At 53.4% G+C, this 18905-nt stretch overlaps 7 protein-coding genes across 7 annotated transcripts; 4 read left to right on the top strand and 3 right to left on the bottom strand.

The window, feature by feature from the left end:
- Nucleotides 1-190: 190 nt before the first annotated feature.
- KD926_007141 (gamma-tubulin-complex subunit SPC97) lies at nt 191-3056 on the bottom strand (the record flags this gene model as incomplete). The annotated part of the gene is made up of 4 exons (XM_053101865.1): nt 191-281; nt 352-566; nt 624-2599; nt 2675-3056. The coding sequence occupies 4 exons, from the start codon at nt 3054-3056 to the stop codon at nt 191-193; spliced, it is 2664 nt and encodes an 887-aa protein (XP_052960819.1).
- Nucleotides 3057-3443: 387 nt separating this feature from the next.
- On the top strand, nt 3444-4556 carry pup2 (proteasome core particle subunit alpha 5; the record flags this gene model as incomplete). Its single annotated transcript, XM_053101854.1, has 5 exons — nt 3444-3468; nt 3534-3546; nt 3625-3703; nt 3820-4163; nt 4277-4556. 5 exons carry the CDS (start codon nt 3444-3446, stop codon nt 4554-4556), a joined length of 741 nt encoding a protein of 246 aa, XP_052960818.1.
- A 254-nt stretch (nt 4557-4810) lies between these two features.
- KD926_007139 (25S rRNA (adenine645-N1)-methyltransferase) lies at nt 4811-6313 on the bottom strand (the record flags this gene model as incomplete). The annotated part of the gene is made up of 1 exon (XM_053101842.1): nt 4811-6313. The coding sequence occupies one exon, from the start codon at nt 6311-6313 to the stop codon at nt 4811-4813; it is 1503 nt and encodes a 500-aa protein (XP_052960817.1).
- Nucleotides 6314-7245: 932 nt separating this feature from the next.
- KD926_007138 (putative C6 finger domain protein) lies at nt 7246-11686 on the top strand (the record flags this gene model as incomplete). The annotated part of the gene is made up of 5 exons (XM_053101832.1): nt 7246-7408; nt 7470-8110; nt 8175-9271; nt 9335-10567; nt 11236-11686. 5 exons carry the CDS (start codon nt 7246-7248, stop codon nt 11684-11686), a joined length of 3585 nt encoding a protein of 1194 aa, XP_052960816.1.
- A 348-nt stretch (nt 11687-12034) lies between these two features.
- On the top strand, nt 12035-13497 carry KD926_007137 (uncharacterized protein; the record flags this gene model as incomplete). Its single annotated transcript, XM_053101821.1, has 4 exons — nt 12035-12700; nt 12763-12853; nt 12919-13392; nt 13451-13497. The coding sequence occupies 4 exons, from the start codon at nt 12035-12037 to the stop codon at nt 13495-13497; spliced, it is 1278 nt and encodes a 425-aa protein (XP_052960815.1).
- A 676-nt stretch (nt 13498-14173) lies between these two features.
- On the top strand, nt 14174-15451 carry KD926_007136 (BAR domain-containing protein; the record flags this gene model as incomplete). Its single annotated transcript, XM_053101810.1, has 5 exons — nt 14174-14208; nt 14353-14508; nt 14561-15173; nt 15232-15363; nt 15419-15451. The coding sequence occupies 5 exons, from the start codon at nt 14174-14176 to the stop codon at nt 15449-15451; spliced, it is 969 nt and encodes a 322-aa protein (XP_052960814.1).
- Nucleotides 15452-17412: 1961 nt separating this feature from the next.
- On the bottom strand, nt 17413-18845 carry KD926_007135 (sterol homeostasis protein ARV1; the record flags this gene model as incomplete). Its single annotated transcript, XM_053101799.1, has 3 exons — nt 17413-18480; nt 18543-18596; nt 18657-18845. The coding sequence occupies 3 exons, from the start codon at nt 18843-18845 to the stop codon at nt 17413-17415; spliced, it is 1311 nt and encodes a 436-aa protein (XP_052960813.1).
- Nucleotides 18846-18905: the final 60 nt, after the last annotated feature.

Here is an 18905-nt window from a genome sequence, read left to right as displayed (position 1 = left end):
CTGTCCGAGACTCCGAGGGTAGAAAATGAGATTGTTAAGATAGGGAGGGACCTGATGGATATATTGATGCTTTATGTGAAGGGGGAATGTAGAGATGTCTTAGTTCCGATTCCCATAGGACGAAATCGAAATTCGACAATAAGGGGGATGGCCGAATTCGTCAAGTTCACTAGTCGACATGCAGGGGCTTTCAGACAGGACCGTCTTCTTTGGTGATTGAGTTCAAGACGTGTGCCAGCTTGAGCAGGACGACACTTTCTGTCGCGGCGTAGTAATTGAGACTAGATAAGTAGGTCATTAGTTAGCGTAGTTCCGGTGTGGTGATATCGGGGGTCAAAAGAGCTAAATTACCTGTCCATCAAGATCCGCAGGTGGCGGGTGAAATGATCCTCGTATCGCTTGAGACTCTCTTCGAGTTTGGCTATACGCGTTGGATCATATCCTCGCGGATCAGAGCCGGGGACCTTACCGGCTAGATCGGGGTCAGTTAAGTAGAGCCCTCGTCCGACTGCCGACGAAGCCCAGCTTGTGTACATGTTGCAGCACATCAGAATCTTGGAGTGAATCTATAACACATGGTTAAAAGCGTGCAAAAAAAAAAGTTTCAGCTCTACGTGACATACCTTGAGCAGCTTTGCCTGTGTAAGCATGCATTCCTTCAGACAAGTATCTAAGAAGTCGACGTGGTCCTGCATCAGCTCATCCACAGTCCGGTTGGCTTGTTTGATACCATTCACGGTCACTTCGGACCCCTGCGCATCGGCCCCGTTCACTCGGTCCATTAGGTTCTGCCAGTTGGGTTCGATCACCTCTGCCGTGCAGAAGTACAGCAGTTGTTGTACAAAGATAAGCATTTTCGAGCGCAGACTCCACGCCCGGCGCTTCCAGACCTCCACCCGTCGGTCCGAAGATTTATGTCGCCAGCTAGTAGACTTGCTCTGGTCGAGCCAGCAACCAACAAGTAAATTTTCATGGTGGCGGAGAGATAGGAGGTGTCGGAAAATGAGTTGGTATCGGAGCACGGTCTTGCGACTGATAACAAGGGATAAGGGGAAGGGGACCGAGTAATCAAATTCCAGGGCCTCAAACCCGATGATGTTCTTATCATCTTCGACATGTGATTGGGGAACCTGCATCCCTGCCTCGGGATTGTCTTGATCAATGCCGGAGACACTCACCACCTGCATCAACCACTTCGTAAGTCCGATTTTATTCATCCGAACCTTGACATCTTCCTTGAACGGATCCTGGGCCGCGATACTGCCCGGTTGCCGAAGCACTAGATCGAGAAGTGATTGTAGTTTAGGCACATTGACCGCGTGAGCAGGTCGGCGCAATTCAGGTCCGCCAATCTCGAGGAAGAAGGAAAAGTAATCGGAGCGGTCGAGGAAAAAATAGTGTTTGAGAGAGCGGAAGCGGGTAGTGAGCGAGTTTTTGGTGAGAAGGAGGTTTAACAGCGATGCGTTGGCATAGGTATAGGCGGCGTTCACGTTGTCCAGGAATCGGGGATCGTCGAGTGTTTTGGGTACATCCTTGACCTCTTTGCTCACATCGACACCACCACATTCTCGGACGACATTCAGGTATTTTCCAGCTAGGAGGACTTTGTCCCGCACACTATCCAGTTGAGGCGGAACCTCATTGTCGCGAATCGTGTACCGTTTCTCCCAGTATTCGTCCGTATAATCTTCCTCGATCTTCTCCCGCTTGATCCACTTTTGCTCTTTGACAAGGAACTCGGCGTGAGGGTCTTTGATCCCTCCATGATGTAACCACTCGTTTAGCATCGTCATATAGGGTCGACTCGCATCACGAAGCAGCCGCTCTAAAAGAGCCTTGCTGGTTGGGTCCCCAGAATACGTAGCCAATCGCTCCGTGAGGAGCCGTAGCACATTACCACCCTTGCATATCTTCTTGCTCGACATAGCACCGGGGACCAAGTCTCCACCTTCTTTGAGCTGCTCCAAAATGTTATCCACGTCGTCAAAATCATCGATCGACTCGTCCAGATCTTGGTCCAAAAGCCCATTTCGGCGGAGCAGTTCCTGGCCCATGGAATAGAGTTGAGCGAGGCATTGGCTGGTTGGCATGGTATGTAGGTGGAGGAGTTGCAGAGTGAAACTGGGGTTGTTAAGAAGCTGGCTCTCAAGTTGCGCAATGAGAATCAAGTAGTCCTTCAAGATTTTGCGAATCGCAGCACACAAAGCATGGCTGACTGCTCCAAATTCTGCACGACTTTGGACCTCCACAAATGCTTCCAACGCACTATAATGCGTCGCCATCTTCAACATCGACAGCGTCAGGTCTCTCAAGGTTGGATCCAATCCCGAAGGTAGCTGGAAAACGGGGCCAGTTAAGCGGTCCTTTTCCACAGCAGGGTCGTAATTGCTATGATAGTGGATGTACTGGCCCTCAAATCCCATAAACACGAATAACAAATCGTCTAGTAAAGCCTTCTCTTGCACATCAACGGAATGTTCTCGGAGCGGCGTGGGTTGAAGCGACTGAGGCAGCGTGGAGGCCAACGGGGCAACCGATACTCGCGTCGCCAAAGGCGCGGTGGAATGGGGCATCAGGGAGGCATGAGGATTCCAGGGTACTATTATGATATCACAGCTAGTCAGTATTTGCGATTTTGGGTGGTGTTGTTAAAGATAAAGGGATGGCTACGGACCCTCCTCCGGTTCCTTCTCTTGATTCCGAGTTTGAGAAGTCGCAATATCCCCCTGCACGCCTCTCTTTGACCGTGATCTCTCCCATTCTCCCCTGTTCCCAGCACTCGAAGACTCCTTGACCGGGTTTCGAGTTCGAGTCTGCGACCGTTCCTTCGAGTGGATCGTCATTCGTTCGGAGCGTTTCTCGCTGGCCATGTTCTGTTGTTCGCGAGGAATTCTATTCTTCTGGCTGGACGTACTACCTCGGTGGTCTGCGTTTTCTGGTTGCAATGGGGAGGCGCCGCTGCGCAGAGCGTGTCGCTCGGCATCACCTACGCGATTGGACGCAACGCGGGGTCGGGGAGCGTTCATGTGGCTGGCGCGACGGTCATTGACGGACATGGTCCCGCGAGGTAAAGAGGAGAGGACCAATCATGCAACATGGGCCGAGATTGGCGGAGTTGGGTAACGGGGGTCGAGGGAAAACGAGGAATTTGGGGAAGAAAAGTATACAATCGACTGCGGGCGTCACGTCGCGGAGGAGCGAAGGTCGGCGGGTAAGGCATTTGATGCCTGACGGCCTGAGGCGGCGTCTCCGCCAGGCACTCAGCGGACTTGCGTAGACTGACGACGGGAGCTTCGCCCGAGCTGCACCAAGAACAAGCTGCTCACACCTTCTCCGTTCTCTCCAATTCAACTCGCTTTCATCCCCCTCGCTGTCCCCCGGACCCCCTCTTTTCCCTTTCAGAATCACCTGTGAATCGTCATCGTATCTCATAGCCCGCCAACATGTTCATCGCACGATCGGAATATGGTAAGCTTCATGACGACCTCTCCCCTCTAATGCGGTCTATTCTATCTAACAACGATGCTCAACAGACCGTGGAATCAAGTACGACCCCTGACCTCTTTCTTATACTTACCGCAATACTCGTCGCTCTTCGGTTCTCTGACAGTGATTTTCTTACAGCACCTTCTCCCCGGAGGGGCGTTTGTTCCAAGTCGAATACTCTCTCGAAGCTATCAAACTGGGCTCAACAGCGATCGGTGTATGTGCATCCATCCTTTCCAGCATCCCAGATTGAATCTGTGGCCCTCCCCATGCAGTCATTTCATATATTCTCCCGGAAATCCCGCCACAGCTTCTTCTAACCCCCAAGAATAGGTCGCAACGTCAGAAGGTGTCATCCTGGGCGTTGAGAAGCGTGTCACATCCACCCTCCTCGAGGCTTCTTCCGTCGAAAAGATTGTCGAGATCGACCAGCACATTGGCTGTGCCATGTCTGGTTTGCAGGCCGATGCCCGTAACCTTGTCGAGCATGCTCGTGTCGAATGCCAGAACCACGCCTTCCACTACGCCGAGCCGCTGAGAGTCGAGAGCTGCACCCAGGCCATCTGTGACCTGGCCCTGCGATTCGGAGAGACTGGTGATGACGAGGAGAGTGTCATGAGTCGACCTTTCGGTGTTGCCTTGTTAATTGCGGGCTTTGACGAGGATGGCCCTCAGCTGTACGTTGACTTCAGTCGTTACTGCCATTTTCTATCTTTGCGCTCACGTCTCCCCGACCCCCACCCCACACATTCACACATTACACCGTTTACTAATTTATCACTACCGTTAGATATCATGCCGAGCCGTCCGGTACGTTCTACCGATACGATGCGAAGGCCATTGGATCCGGAAGCGAGGGTGCGCAGGCAGAGTTGCAGAATGAATACCACCGCTCTTTGACGCTCACCGAGGCGGAGACCCTGGTCCTGAAGACGCTGAAGCAGGTCATGGAGGAGAAGCTGGACGCGAAGAATGTGCAGCTGGCCAGTGTGACCAAGGAGAAGGGCTTCCGCATCTACAACGACGAAGAAATGGGCAGCGCCGTTGCGCGGTTGGGCGAAAACCAATAAACGAGGACTGAAATTAATGCGCAAGACTTGTGACGGGCTGATGTGGGATGTTTAGGACTCTTTCGTCCTTATTTCAAGGTCGTGTATCTGTTTTGAAATCGAATAGAAAATTACAATGGCCCCATTTAATGATCTGATATTTCATTGATGAACTTTTAATGCTGAGGAACTAACAAATTTTCCTGCGGGCGAGATACAGCTAACGGTGGCTTATATGTACAACAGGTTATAGGTGATTAGACAACTCCGGTGGTCTACCGGATTTTATACACGCAGGGCTTAAGAGCCGCGGCCTCTTCCTCCGGGGACATGCTGGCAGCTTGCGAAGGTTTCTCGATGAACCTCTTCTTTCCCGGACCGGGTTTGGTTCCACCGATGGAGGCATATTTGCCCTTGGTCGGCGCACCGCCCTGTTTGATGAATTCCATCTTCACAAACATCTTGTTCGACTTGTCCACGGTCTCGGACTTGAGAATGAAACCGCGACTCCGGAATACCTCGACAAATGTCGAAATGTCGGTGTCATCGTCTTGCTTGGGCTGAGCATCCTCGGCAAAGACGTCGGCGTCATCCACATCCGACCCGTCGTCGTCGCCATCTTGCTTCTTCTTCAGTTTCTTCTTCTCCGACTTGCTGAGCGGCTTCCGGGCGCCGATTTGCGCCTTCTTCCGCGTCACTTTGCCGAATCGACTCTTGACTTCACTGACCCAGCACTCACCCTTGCCGTCACTGCGCAGCACCCGCCAGGCTTCTTCCACAAAAGAGACCCAGTTGGTTCCCATCAGACTGAGACAGAAGATGGCCACATCGACGGAGCCGTCCTCAACGGGCAGGTTGGAGATATCAGCCTTAGTGATGGGTGATCCCTCGGGAGCGTGGAGATCGTAGCTTGAAAGCTTCAGGTTCAGCTTCTTCGCCGAAGGGATCATGGCGTGCGCGAGCTGGGCATCACCGCAGCCAAGGTCAGCGATCGTGCAAGCTCCGTTAGGTCGCCGAGGCAAAGGCTGGGGACCTCTGCTCTTGTTGTCCGGCTTGTTTCCTCTCTTAGGAGGGGATCCTTTCCCTCTGCTGCGAATAGCCGCAATGTAACCGTCAACCGGGTTGGAGGGCCAGGACTCCTTCACCTGGCGCGAGAAGCCGGCGTGGTATTCGTCAAACAGCTCGGGGTTGGAGGTGAAGAGTTCCAGAGCTTGCGCGGAGGGAGTGGTATAGAGGGTTTCGTTCAGGTGACGGAAACGAGACGAGATCAGTTTTTGGCGCATGGCTTGCTGCAGAGGCGTGAGAATAGCTTCGGTCTTGGGAGGAGCCACAGGAAGAGAGTTCGTGGTTGCGGAGGCATCCTTGGAGACGGTCTTATCCTCTTCTCCATTGGCCTTTTGCTCGTCCTTGTTCTTGTTCTTCTTCTGCTTCTTGTTGGCCCTCTTTCCTTCGTTCGCGCCAGTCTCGTTCTCCTGGTCTTGCTTGGGTTCCTGTTTATCTTCCTGCTTCGCTGGGCTCTGTGGCTTTTCTCCCTTGGGTTTCTGGCCCTGCTTCTTCTTCTCAGCCTTCAGGGCCCATGGTGTATTTAGCGGAGCTTCGATGTGCCGACGGTACATCTGATCGACATTTCTCTTGGTCACATGGTCCTCTCTCTTCCGTTTGTTGGATTTATCATTAGGTTTGTTCGACCCATTGGCCTGCTGAGCCTTCTGACTGGGTTGTTCGGATTGCTGCGCGAGGCCGGAGCTGGCAACCGACCAACCTGGAACGGCGAACATGATGTCGGATTGCTAGGAAGTTCGACGCGCGGCTTGTGATGTTATTTTTAAGCGGTCCAGAAGACAGTTGAGAAAAAACCAAAAAAGCTTAAACGAAATAGATTTGGAAAGCCACTCGCACCAGGTCGAAAGTCTCGGGTTGGCGCCAGCGAAAAAAAATCAGGCAAAGGCGGGTTTCCATGGGAAATTTCAGCCCGTGGTGGCTTTCTGCCGGACTTTTCTCACGGGCGGTCAGGCGGTGCTTATGGCGGGTCTCTCTTGTTGGTTGGGAGTTGCTTACCGACTGCGATTTACACATTAGCTTATTGAATTGGCTACACTAGCTCGTGTGCTGAAACAGATCGTCTATTTTCCTCTTCAGGTCTGTCATCCATGAACACCATAAGGAGAGGTGAAAAAAGAAAAGTGGTTGCAGATCCCCTTGGCTGAAGAAACTGTGGCAAACGTCAGACTGACGGGCGAGCTGAAATATTCCATTCCTTGGCTTGGCCCCCAAGATCGAGTCGCATGGTCAGAAGACGCCGTCTACAGCTTCATCTATCGATGTCGAACTCTAAAGTTCTCGAGACAAAAAAGGGAGTCTAGGCCAGCAAACTCAGATGGCAAACTTACCTCGAATCCAGACATCCAGTCCCAAAGATCCAGGACGGACTACCCAGTCGGAGCCGATGACAAAGGACAAGAACGGTGGGGAAATGGGGACTTCTGGCTGCCGACTGTAAGCCAATCAAGGATCATCCCCGGGTGAGTCTGGGCCTAAAAACAATGTATTTTTGGTGCGACGAACACACCATCGTTCCCAATCTGCCCCCCGCCTGCTAAGCCGCGCAATGATGGCTTTCTCTTAAAGTCTTCGTCATTCCCACGCCATGCTCGGTTGATTTGGCTCGCACGATGAAATTCTCGTCTCGACTGGTTCCTGATCTGCTGTGATGGGAAACCCAAATCTAATCAGTGGCCCCGGGGAGGATCTGGGTCCCGAAGCTGATGTCTCGGCCCCGGACCGTCAACAAGAGGAGACCACCACAGACTCAGCAGCAAATAGTGCGGAGGCGCAAAAAATTCCAAAAAAACGCACTAAAACGGGATGTCTAAGTATGTTTACTGATGTTTTTGAATCGTATTTCAATAAAAACACCCATTAATCATACTACAGCCTGTCGGCAGCGACGCATCAAATGCGGGGAGGAGAAGCCTATATGCAACAACTGTGTTAGATCTAAGCGAGAATGTAAGGGATATGCTCAGCGCTTGATCTTCAAGAATCCACTTGGAATTTCCGGGTCCTCGAGCGCGCAGGGGACACATACCCAACTGCCGCCAGCACCTGCCAACCTACCACTCCCGAGCGGCTACGATGCTCCCGTATTCTCTCAACAGAGACCAGCGGGCACGCACCGTCCTGTATTGGCTCCGAGACCAATTCCACTCTCTACATTAAAACAGGCGCAATTATCCGCAGCTACTCCATCGCAACAAGGAGGATTCCGGGAGGCGGACGCTTTGCCCTTGTATTATCATCCTGTTCATGGCCAGGGCCCATCCGTATCTGACCCTTCGACTGCGCAACGAGCTGAGCCAGTTTATCACGAAGCACCGCAAGAATTACCAGTCACCATTGGGGGAACTTACCAGCAGCATCCAACGGGGGCTGATATACAAGGTCATTCTACACAGTATAACCTTAGCGGAAGTCAAAGCACCAGTGGCTGGGTTGCTACCTATGGTACTAATAACCCTTACGATGGGCACCCAAGAAATCCTATGGCGGCACCAGGTGGCTCTGGATTTTCACAGGTACAGCGCGAACTACCATTTCCAAGACGTCTTTATCTTCATGGAAATACTAATTAAATGGTAGAACTCGGATGTCGCATCACAACCTGGCTTTCCACACTCGGGGACAAGTCAAACTCAGCATCAGCCACATAGTTACCAACCAACGTCTACATCATTGTCACCGTCCCAGTATGACGACGAAGGTGATGATTACTACGACGTCGAGTCAGATGAAGAACTGGAAGATCCCACTACCGCTGAGAACTTCAACCAGCTTAGCCTGATCATGGCCTCTGCGAACCGGGATCAAAGGCAGCTCCGATCGTTCACTACCTATCTGAACGAGCCCAATCTCCTCGCCTCGTACTACCCCACTCTTGGCTCTTCGCCTCTAAACAATCCCAAAACCGCGCGAATATTTCTGCATTTCATCCACTCCACGGGGCCTACTTTGTCAGTCTTTGAAAGGCACCCGGTCGATCCCTCTACTATGTTTGGCGCACCCGTGTCGCCAGCACAGCAAGGTTTGTGGACATATACCTTACCTTTCAAAGCGTTGGAGCACCAAGCCTTGCTGCAAACCATACTTGCCGTCAGTAGTTTGCACATCGCGTACCTACAACAAGCTCCGCCGACGCTCTCTTTGAGACACTATCACTTTGCACTCAAAAGGGTCGGCGTGGCTGTGGGATTACCCACGCGTCGTAAGCAAATTGGAACTCTGGCCGCCGCACTGCTCCTAGCATACTACGAGGTCATGAGTGCGGAACATTACCGGTGGAATAGCCACATCGCTGGCTCTGCCCAGTTGATACGCGAGATTGATTTCGCCGGCCTAACTCGGGACCTTCGTGCGCATCGGCGCAGGGTAAAGGCACAGCGAAAGCCAAGGGGCCCGGGGTTATCGTTTCAGCAAGCATTCTTGTTCGGAAGCGCCGCAAACGATGACGACCCATTCTGCGAGAAAGAAAGTAGCATCAATGAGGACCTCATAGGATCCTTTGTCGGTCGAGCTGTCAATTACGATGAATTCGGGCAAATCGAAGATGGTCCAGGCAAACCTCGTCAGAAACACTTCACTCGGAAAGATATCGAAGCCTTTCGGATTCAGTGTGATCTCTATTGGTGGTATTGTAAACAAGATATGCTCCAGAGCCTTATCAGTGGCAGTGGACTGTTGTAAGTGTTGCACACATACGTGGAGATCCTTGTAAGCGGATCCATCAACTGACAACAAGGTAGTCTGCCCTTTTCTCAATGGAATCAATGCCCACCTCGTGCAGGTATCGGTCGCTTGGATGCTGTTTATGGCTCGGCAGATCACTTGTGGCTTCTGCTGGGTCGATTGACTGACTTCGGACGTCGCGATAGAAAAAGAAAGTTAAAAGTCGCTAGAGCTACTGGGACTGACTGGAAACCTGATGCCGGGCTCTTCAAGTTCATGGCTAGATTTGTTGCGGCACCCCTCGGTATGCAAAGGGGGCCTCCCCCAGATGCTCCATCGGGCACTCCTGCCGCTGGTGACCCTCGTGCTTCTCCCGGTTCGTGTGAATCTCGTGCCCAACCCGCCAACATCACCGCCGCCCGGCCTGGCCAGCACCGTGGAGGAAGCCCGGAAAGCGGAGGTCCTCCCATGTACGGCATGGTACCGCCTAGCGGACCGAGACACATTCCCGCTGCTTTCGCTGACACGGCAGCTCGACCTGACTATCCCACTCAAGGGGTGGAAGAAGACGAGTCTGGATCGTATGGCGAGGCCGAATCCGAGTGGGAGAGCATTCTGGCCGCGTTTGACACCTTTGCAAAAGTGATAGGGCCCCATTTCATGCCGCTACCGTCCGACAGTGCTCCACCAATCTCCACCCCGTTCGGTCCAGCCCTTCAGTACCGCACGCAAACGATTGCGGTAGTGTGGGGATTCTACTATACGGGCCTCATGCTTCTGTATCGATTGCACCCATGCATGCCGCCTGCAATGATGGTTGCAGCAGGCGTAGCGGCGCCTGCAACTGCCAAGTACGCGCAGATCGTCGGACAGGTCGCGGCCGGCATTTACTATCCACAGATCCTCAATAGCGAAGTAGGTCGTCTGAGTCCTACTCTCGGTTCCTGCCTGATCGAGATGACCGTGCCTCTCTTCTTCGCCGGCGTGCAGTACATGGAGGCCGCCCATCGGCAATGGATCGTCACTACGCTCCACAAGGTTTCCCGTCTAACCGGATGGAAATCGTCCGACGCCGTGGCCAACGGATGTGAACACGCATGGACGATGGCCGCGAAACAGGGACGAGGTCCCCCGTATCAGCGCCGAGACCCAAGCTCCTACGAGCCTTCCCCGATCTGGACGCACCAGCCAGCAAACGACAACCCGGAGAGGCGATTTGTCACGCTTCCGGAACCCGTTCGGTCTAATTGGGCGATGGGGATTCTAAGTCTAGAAGACGATCTGCTAAATTTGGAGATAGCAGATCGCATGTAAATAGACAGCAACAACACCAACGTCCCCCGGCAGGGCTCCGTTGGCAAGAGGGGCCCGTGGCAATCGGGCTTTCTGTGAGAATAAGATAGAGACCTTCTGATCGCTCGCAAAAGAAAAAAACAAAAAAGAAAAGAAAAAGTTTTCACGGGTGTCCAAATCATATGGACACGCCCAAATTCGCTATCATCTGATGTAGAGTTTATAGGCAGGGATTCTAGACCGTAGGTGACTCCTTTAGGGGTCCCAGCTGTGGATGCCGATCATCATGCAGGAATTCCAAGACAATCAGACCAGTTGCGGTTTTGCTTTTTCTGGTGCTGACCTGGCTTGCTGCTTCACATCTGTAACAGAGTTCCATCAGACTCACCAGTACAACATCGCCCATCTGCGGCGGTGTCCCCTGGTCCGGACGATGTGGGGATCTCGGGGTTTGGCAACCAGTGGGCAGCAGTGACTCGGCCGTAGGGTACACATGGAGGCGTCTGGGTGCGAACACATGGCACCGCAGATCAACGGTCCCCTTGCAGACCGGAACCCGCCTTCCTGAAGCATCCTTTCACCTTGGACTTGTAAACTCTCCAGGTCGACGGTGACCTGTAGCCTCCTCGCCAGCGTCGTTTGGGACCACTTGGTCCGAATTCAATGCTCGAGCTGCATTCCTTAGCGCTTGTCTAGCACCGACCAGTCGCGCGTATGGCCACGGCCTTTTCGCAATCGCGTACGGCGCATCGGTCTTATGTCTTAAACACCAATGCCTGCCCAACCGCGCGCGCGTCCGTGGGGCTGGGGTGGAGATCTTGGTTGACAGGCGAACATATGCATGGGATTGGGTAGCAGCATCTAGACTGCCAGATCCGCGATGGCAGCGACTGGACCAGATGGGCCAGACAGGCCAGGTCGATGAGCTGATGCGAGCTGAAGGGACCAGGCGCTCGGAGACAGGCGAGACGAAGCGAGACAGATCGGATCGACGCACACAAGCAGAATTTCGGGGGTTGACGAAGCCAGAGCCAAGCGACGATCCGTGGCGAAAGGAGGAAGCATTGGTGCAACGAGGCGTCTGCTTCACCACTTTCTGTTTCGTTACGCCCGGCAGCGGTGGCGCCCCGGCCTGAGGCAGGCCCTGGTACCATCCTTACCATCCTTACCGTATGGCCCTCGTCCCGCCGACGTCATTCAGGCATCCTTTTTTTTTCTTTTCTATTTTCCTCTTCTTCTTCTTTCCCTTCTTATATCTCCCGCTCTCGACGGTCGGTCGGTCGGATTTCTCCTCTGTCTAGCTCTGTCTTTCCTCCCATTCCATTCTATAATCTATAATCCTCTGTCCTCTCTTATCCACGGTTCCACTGTACATACCAACCAGTGTACCCCTACCTACATCCCCCACCACCAACGGCCCGTCCAATACCAAAAAGTCACCCGCTGTCGTCATCCACGGTTCGCTCCAAAAGTCACCCGGGCACATGTCTCGATACGACGACTATCGCCGTTCTACCGGCCACCTGGAGCATGACGCCGACCGTTGGGACGCCGACCGTTTCTCGCGTGAGCGTCACGAACGTCTGCACTCGCGCGGTCCCCCCGTGCTCGAACGACCCCGCCGCGTGGAAGATGACCGCTTCGAATACCGCATGCAAGACACTGATCGATATGGCCCTCCTGCCCGCCGGTCGGACAGGTTCTACGAAGATGACCATCTCGTCCATACTTCGGGCCCACTCGTAACCTACGACCGTCGACGAGACAGTCCCCCGCCTCGACCCCGTCTTATGCGACGCCAATCGTCCTTGGACACCTTCGATCGCATCCCCTCGCGCAAACTAGAAGAGTATTACTACCACGATCCCCCTGCTCGCGCTCCGGTCCGTCCTCCCCGCGAATCGGATTATTATGAAGAGATTCGCGTCGCGGACCCCGATCACTACGGCGACGAAGAATACCATGAGCGTGAGCGTGAGCGCGATCGCTTCAGGGACCGTCCCCGCCGCTCCACCAGCCGATTCCCAACGCGGGCCGTTGAGGAAGTCGAGATCGAAAAGCCATACCCTCGAAAGGGCAAGACTCGGATGCCTCGAAAGCTAGTCCACCCCGCGGCCGTTCGTGAGTTTGGTTACCCATACCAGGATGAAGTATGTCATACATCGCGTCAGATCTCACCGGGTATTTGGAAGCTGACCGGCCGTTAAAACAGGGTGATATGGTCATTATTCAGGTCGCGCTCTCCAAGGAGCAAATCGACGATGTCATCAGCCGCAGTCGCCAGATGAAACACCGGACTGGTGGTAAGTGACCACGTGCCCCCCCCTCTCGGAGGAAGAAGGTCGCCAATGTTAACGGTTCTTCTCAGCACATATAATAGAGTCTTCGCCGTCCCCCGTTCGCGAGCGACGCCGGGATAGACCAGTGGAGAAACTCGCCATGGAACCTTATACTCCTAAGAACCACCATCACACAATGCTCATCGAGCCCGCGTCGTCGTCTTCCTCTAGACACCGATCGCACTCTCGCCATCCCCGCAATTATGACCTCTCCGAGAAGCGGACGACCAGGACTGTCTCCCGCACCCGATCCATCTCGGTGCACGGTCGTCATCGTCGCCGGTCCTCGCCGGTGCGCATTCGCCATGACATGGAATCCGACCACGTTAACGCCGGGCCGCTCGCCATTATGATCCGGCCTCGCGACAGCGACGAGGATCTGCGCGAATACCTGCCGCTGGAGCGACGGAGTCGGAGTCGGGGAGAAGTTATCCGAGACACGGAATTCATCAATGGCGATGGCGACCGCGAGGAGATCACCGAAGTGAAGAGGGACCGCAAGGGTAAGGTCATACGATTCGATCGATCATAAACCGCAGATGCTAATTTGACACCATTCAGGCCCCAACTCCCGTATCGTCCGTGCCATGATGGCTACTCTGACTTAGAGGTCTGGTCTGGCCGACTACCTCTGTTCGTTCTTTTGAATTCTGACGCGCTACGAATCATTGATGGTAATTTGATCTGATGACTTTCGGTATTTTGATTTTGTCTCTTCTGGTTACTGGTTATCTACATGTAATATATCGGATCAGCAGGCCTGTGATTATCTTTTCTTTTCTTACTGATTTGCCGTGGTTTTGGATCTATTTATCGAGTATATTGCTCTTCTTAATCGGTACTTAGTATGAGAATGTCTAGTCTAGATATATATCCTTGATGCTTTTATCAGAGTCTGTTGCGCGTACTAAATCTATCATAGTTCGTATGATGATCGTCTACTATAGTTGAAGGATTTACCGTAAACATGTTTAGTTGATAACAAATCAATTCCTAAAGGTCTTTGTAGTCATTTCTTCTTTCATGAAGAATGCTTGGACAGATGATCTACTCAGTGAAGGAAGTATGACCGGGACGTCACAACCTGTGGCGGTGCGGAACGTGTGCACCGCCACGGATGAACGGGGCCTTGGCGAGGCGGTGCGTGGCCTCGACTCCGCTCCTGCCACCTCCCTAACCCAAACAATAACTAATCATTCCGACTGACAGATTGCCATTTGAAACTCACGATCCCTTCCTTTTCTCCGCATCTTACAGAAACCGCAAACTGTATTGCTCGCCACCATGGATAAGTTTCAGGCGTTCGGAAAGAACCTGAGGTGAGTTCTCCCCTGACAGTTAATTGCACTGCCTATTTTCTACTATTTCCAGTCTCATCTCAATCCTCCCCTCCTTTCACCTGCTTGAACCACCCCCGCCCTCCTGCTGACATGTTTCTAATACCTTATTGCTCTGCGAGACAGTGCGAACTTTTCGCCCTTTGCTGCGCGCACGCAGCAGATGATCAAAGAGCAGCTGGGCCAGGCCGAAGACCGCACCCAACTCCCCGATGAGTACATCGAGCTCGAGAAGCGCGTGGATGCGCTGAAGCTGGTCCACCAGAAGCTTCTTCAGGTGACGTAAGTTTTCTATTCTTTGTAGAGGGAGAACTTCCTCGCACTGGAATTGAAGATCTGCGGAACCAATCCCACTTACCTTTCCTTCTTTCTCCCCCAATAGCTCCCAGTACTCCAACGAAGCTTACGACTACCCCCCCAACATCCGCGAATCCTTCAACGACCTCGGCCGCACCATCAGCGAGAAGGTCCAGCTTCTCTCCCAGGCCGCCTCCCCCGCCGAGGCGCAGGCCGCGCTGTCCGCTCCCCCCGTCGACAAGCCGCAGCCCAAGACCTTCAACCACGCCATTGCCCGCGCCTCGCTGTCGGGGTCCCAGACGCTGGCGCAGAACTCCACTACCGGCGAAGATCCCCTGGCCTCGGCGCTGGAGAAGTACGCCCTCGCGTCGGAGAAGGTCGGCGAGGCCCGTCTGTCGCAGGACGCGCAGATCCAGTCGCGCTTCCTGGCTGGATGGAACACCACGCTGAACACGAACCTGATGTTTGCGGCTAAGGCCCGGCGCAACGTCGAGAATGCCCGTCTTATGCTGGACTCGGTCAAGGCGAGCAAGAAGGCCCAGGCCAGAGGTGATCTGGACAACCTGAGCGAGGAGGCTCGTGCCGAGATCGAGCAGGCCGAGGATGAGTTCGTCGGTCAGACCGAGGAGGCTGTCAGCGTGATGAAAAATGTAAGTCTGCGTGGGATGATAGTGGGGAATTGCGTTTTGCTGACTATCTCTCGTCAAGGTCCTCGATACCCCCGAGCCCTTGAGAAACCTAGCGGACTTGATCGCCGCACAGCTAGAGTTCCACAAGCGGGCATATGAGATTCTCAGTGAGCTGGCTCCTGTGGTCGATGGCTTGCAGGTTGAGCAAGAGGTATGATTGCATAATGGGCATGGGATTGAGGCAACGCTAACACGATACTATCTAGGCCAGCTACCGCAAGAGCCGTGAGGGAGCTTAAGTCCTGACTTCGGTCTCCTCTGTTTCCTTTATGCCCTGATTCATTTTGATCTGTTGCCGCTCTGCCTGTCTGTCTGTCTACCAGCTAGTCTTCCTACGATTTCCCCTGTTGCACTTGTGAAACAGATGTTTTTATGTCCCGGTGGAAGATGTGTAGTCTGCATGCCGTAGTCAATCCGTCCACGTAAGCCAATACCGTACCGTAAAATACATCCGCACCGCCACAGCGGCAGAATGACACCTCGCAGCCTGAGGCAGCCAGCCACCTAAGTCCACTCCGCCCAAAGCTCCGCGACCTGCTCCCGTGGATAGTTATCATCCCGGCGACCTTCCTGCTCGCGGTGGCACTTTCGCAACAACGGCACTTGAATTCGCTCACCCGATCCCTCGCTTCTTTTGCAATATCTCTTCCTGAACCGGACCCGCGTCGATACCCGACCCCGTACCTGAACTTCACCCTGTTAGTTACCGTGACCCTCCCAACCGATTGCGACTGGCATTACCTACCTAGCCAGCTTGCGTTGCTCCGCTGGGTTCGAATCTCGTTGACAGAGTCGAATTTAGTTAATCAGGACAAGTCACGGCACACTTAGCACGCGAAGAACAAGCCATACGCACACCGAGAACGACGGAAAGACCGAGAGCACAGAAGGCTGGACCTACAACTGTGTCGTTTCTAGAATCGAAGCTTCACCATCCCCGAATCGATCATAGCATACACTACGGAGTCTTGATATCGAAGACCGGAGACCGGAGACGCCATACCCATCTATTTACTTATTCAAGAGGACGAGAATCAACGCAGAAAGAAAGTCAGGAGGATAATCAACATGGCTAACGGGTGCGTCCCTCTCTCCATCTCTCGTCCCTCATATCGAATGCCTCGCCCCGTTTCGTCGGATTCGGTTTATGTTCACGTTCAATGCGCTTCTGAGTCGGCGATATCATGAACTACATACTCTCAGATACCGAGACATAGGACGGAACCCTGAACTGGCCATCGAAATAAACCTAGTGGAGATTTAATGCTAACCGATGTCCTTGCCGTATTCCAGGTGGAGTCTTGTCATCGGCCTGGTCATCATCGTGATCGCATCCGTCCTGGCCTGGGTGTTTAGTCCCAAGGGGGAGAATCAGACGTGCGTTTTCTTTCCCCCCTCCCTTCACCATGCGCTATTACCGTTTCGTTCAGAAATGAGGCCCCGACAATGAAGCGAAAGACGCGCAAAGAGAGAGAGAAATGAAGAGAAAACAGTATTAACACGATTCCCTGAATACAGTGTATTCCGAAGCACGCTGATCCTATCGTTCGTCTCGTGTTATCTTATGTGGGGTACGTTATCTATCTATTTCCCTCCCCTCTCTTTCCCCTCTGATATATAAGTTTCGGTTTCATGTTTGGTTGGTTTGCTGGCTGGTTGGCTAACATTCTTGATTTCACTTGTCTAGCGATCGTATTCATGGCCCAATGGCACCCTCTTATCACGCCAAAGAGATCGAATATTAGACCCGAGCGGGTACCGCAGTGATTGATCTCTCTCGTTTCTTGTTTGTTGGATTCGTTGGACGCTGTGTGGATGTGAGAGATAGAGATAAGGGGTGCTATTATATTGTTTATTAAACCGAGTGGAGGGGCTCAGGGAGAAGAGGGAGGAGACATTCGAGTTTTGTTTGGCTTGGTTTGGGCTGAGCGAGCGAGTGCTACTGTCATATCTAGCATACCTACCAACCTACCTGATGGGGGTTTCTATTTTATACCTTTTCTTTTCTTCTGTCTTCGCACGTTCCGTCCGGTATTTATGTATAATCTTAGTTCCATGTCTAGAGTTGATTTTTATCTTGACTTTTGATATCTCTCGGTCCTTGTGCACATTGTAGCGATATATGTACCTATCTGATTAAACCAATTATGTAGTATCAATTAAGTGTGCTCTGTATTAAACAATAGAGATGGCAAACTAGTTAGCCAACCCCCACAACCCCCAAAATAACCTTCTGCACCGTCCACCTCGCCAAAAGTCCCGTAACAGCCAACGCCATCGCACGAAGATATCCACACCCTAGCAGAATATACAGTGCCTCGATATTACTCAGCAGCACGAGATGCGTATCCGCCGCGCCCAGCGACAGCAGCGATCCGACCAGCTCGATCACATTGGCTAGGTAGTTTGTAGGTATCGAGGTGGGCATCAAATGGACCAGACTCTCTAAGAGCGTCGGCGACTCTGATGTTCCGGACGAGGCGGTTGTCGCGGAGGGAGTCAGGCTGTTCAGTGCTTGGGTGGGGAAGTTTGGGGAGGGGGTGAATTGGCTGGTTTCGAGCGCGAGGGCGTGGGATGACTCTGATGCGTTATTGTTGTTGCTGCTGCTGCCGCCGCCATCTGGTCCCCAGATGACGAGTAGAATAGGGAAGAGTTTCACGCAGCTGCTGACGAGCAGGGCGGTGCTGATGGCGGTGGGACTTGCGGGTGATGGGGGCGGTAGGGGCTGGATATTTTGCGTGGGAGCCGTGGAAGCACGACGGAGGGGTGGTGGAGGATGGGCGTAGTGCGCTGGCGGTGGAGGATTGGAGTTGGGAGTCGGGGTGTTGTCGCCTGTGCTGGTGGCGGCAGAAGCACCGTTCGTCGACGAACCATCCACGGCCGACGATTGCGAGTGCAGGCGAGGTGGGCTCAGGGCCGACGTCGACGTGGGCGATAACTGCGATTGAGCGCCTGCAGCCTGTGCGGGAAAGGAGGGAAAGACAGGTGTCGACGGGTGGGATGGTGTGTCGGTCGTGCTGTTGCCGCTGCTCTGGCCATTCTGCTCTAGCCCCCTAGGGACCGGGGCGAGGATGGAGGCCAGCAACCGGATGGTCAGATGATGAGCGAGCGTGGCGAGGGTGTTTAGGCCTAGGAAGAAGAAGTATTGGATGACGATGGGGGCGCGCGCGAGGAACGTTGTGGATAGGGTCTGGGTCTTCTCGATGCGTGCCCACGTCAGGTAGACGTCGAATAGGAGGAGGAGAACGCCGAGACGAACAATCGAGCGCTGCGTGGTCATGGATAGGTCAGTTCCTGCGCGACAGATATCCTGAAGAGCTTTGGACTTACATCGAACTGGTTATCGTCGCCTCCGAGTCGGTTGAATAGGAGGTGTCGGTATACCTGGAAAGGTCAGACACGGGCCTAGTTCGGAACCTGTAACACTCCAATATTCCGGCATACCTGAGGCTTGATCAGGACAAGGTCTATGAAGATGACAACAAAGTCATATTCGACGTATTTGTCGGCGAATCGCTGGCAGCGCGGGCATTGCGTCAGGCGCACGCCTTTGCCCAACGACCGGTCATCTGCGCGACTGTAGGTGCTGTACAGATGCGAGACAGGATAGGAGCATTCGATGCAGATGGGCATCGCGTTATGGACCGGCTTTCATAGCAGGCTCCATGCTTCTAATGAATGGAGATAAGTAGA

The sequence above is a fragment of the Aspergillus affinis genome, assembly GCF_023601865.1.
Source record: "Aspergillus affinis strain CMG 70 chromosome Unknown NODE_3_length_628324_cov_86_750800, whole genome shotgun sequence".
In the NCBI taxonomy this organism is placed as follows: domain Eukaryota; kingdom Fungi; phylum Ascomycota; class Eurotiomycetes; order Eurotiales; family Aspergillaceae; genus Aspergillus; species Aspergillus affinis.
This window is presented reverse-complemented; position numbering and strand designations above follow the sequence as displayed.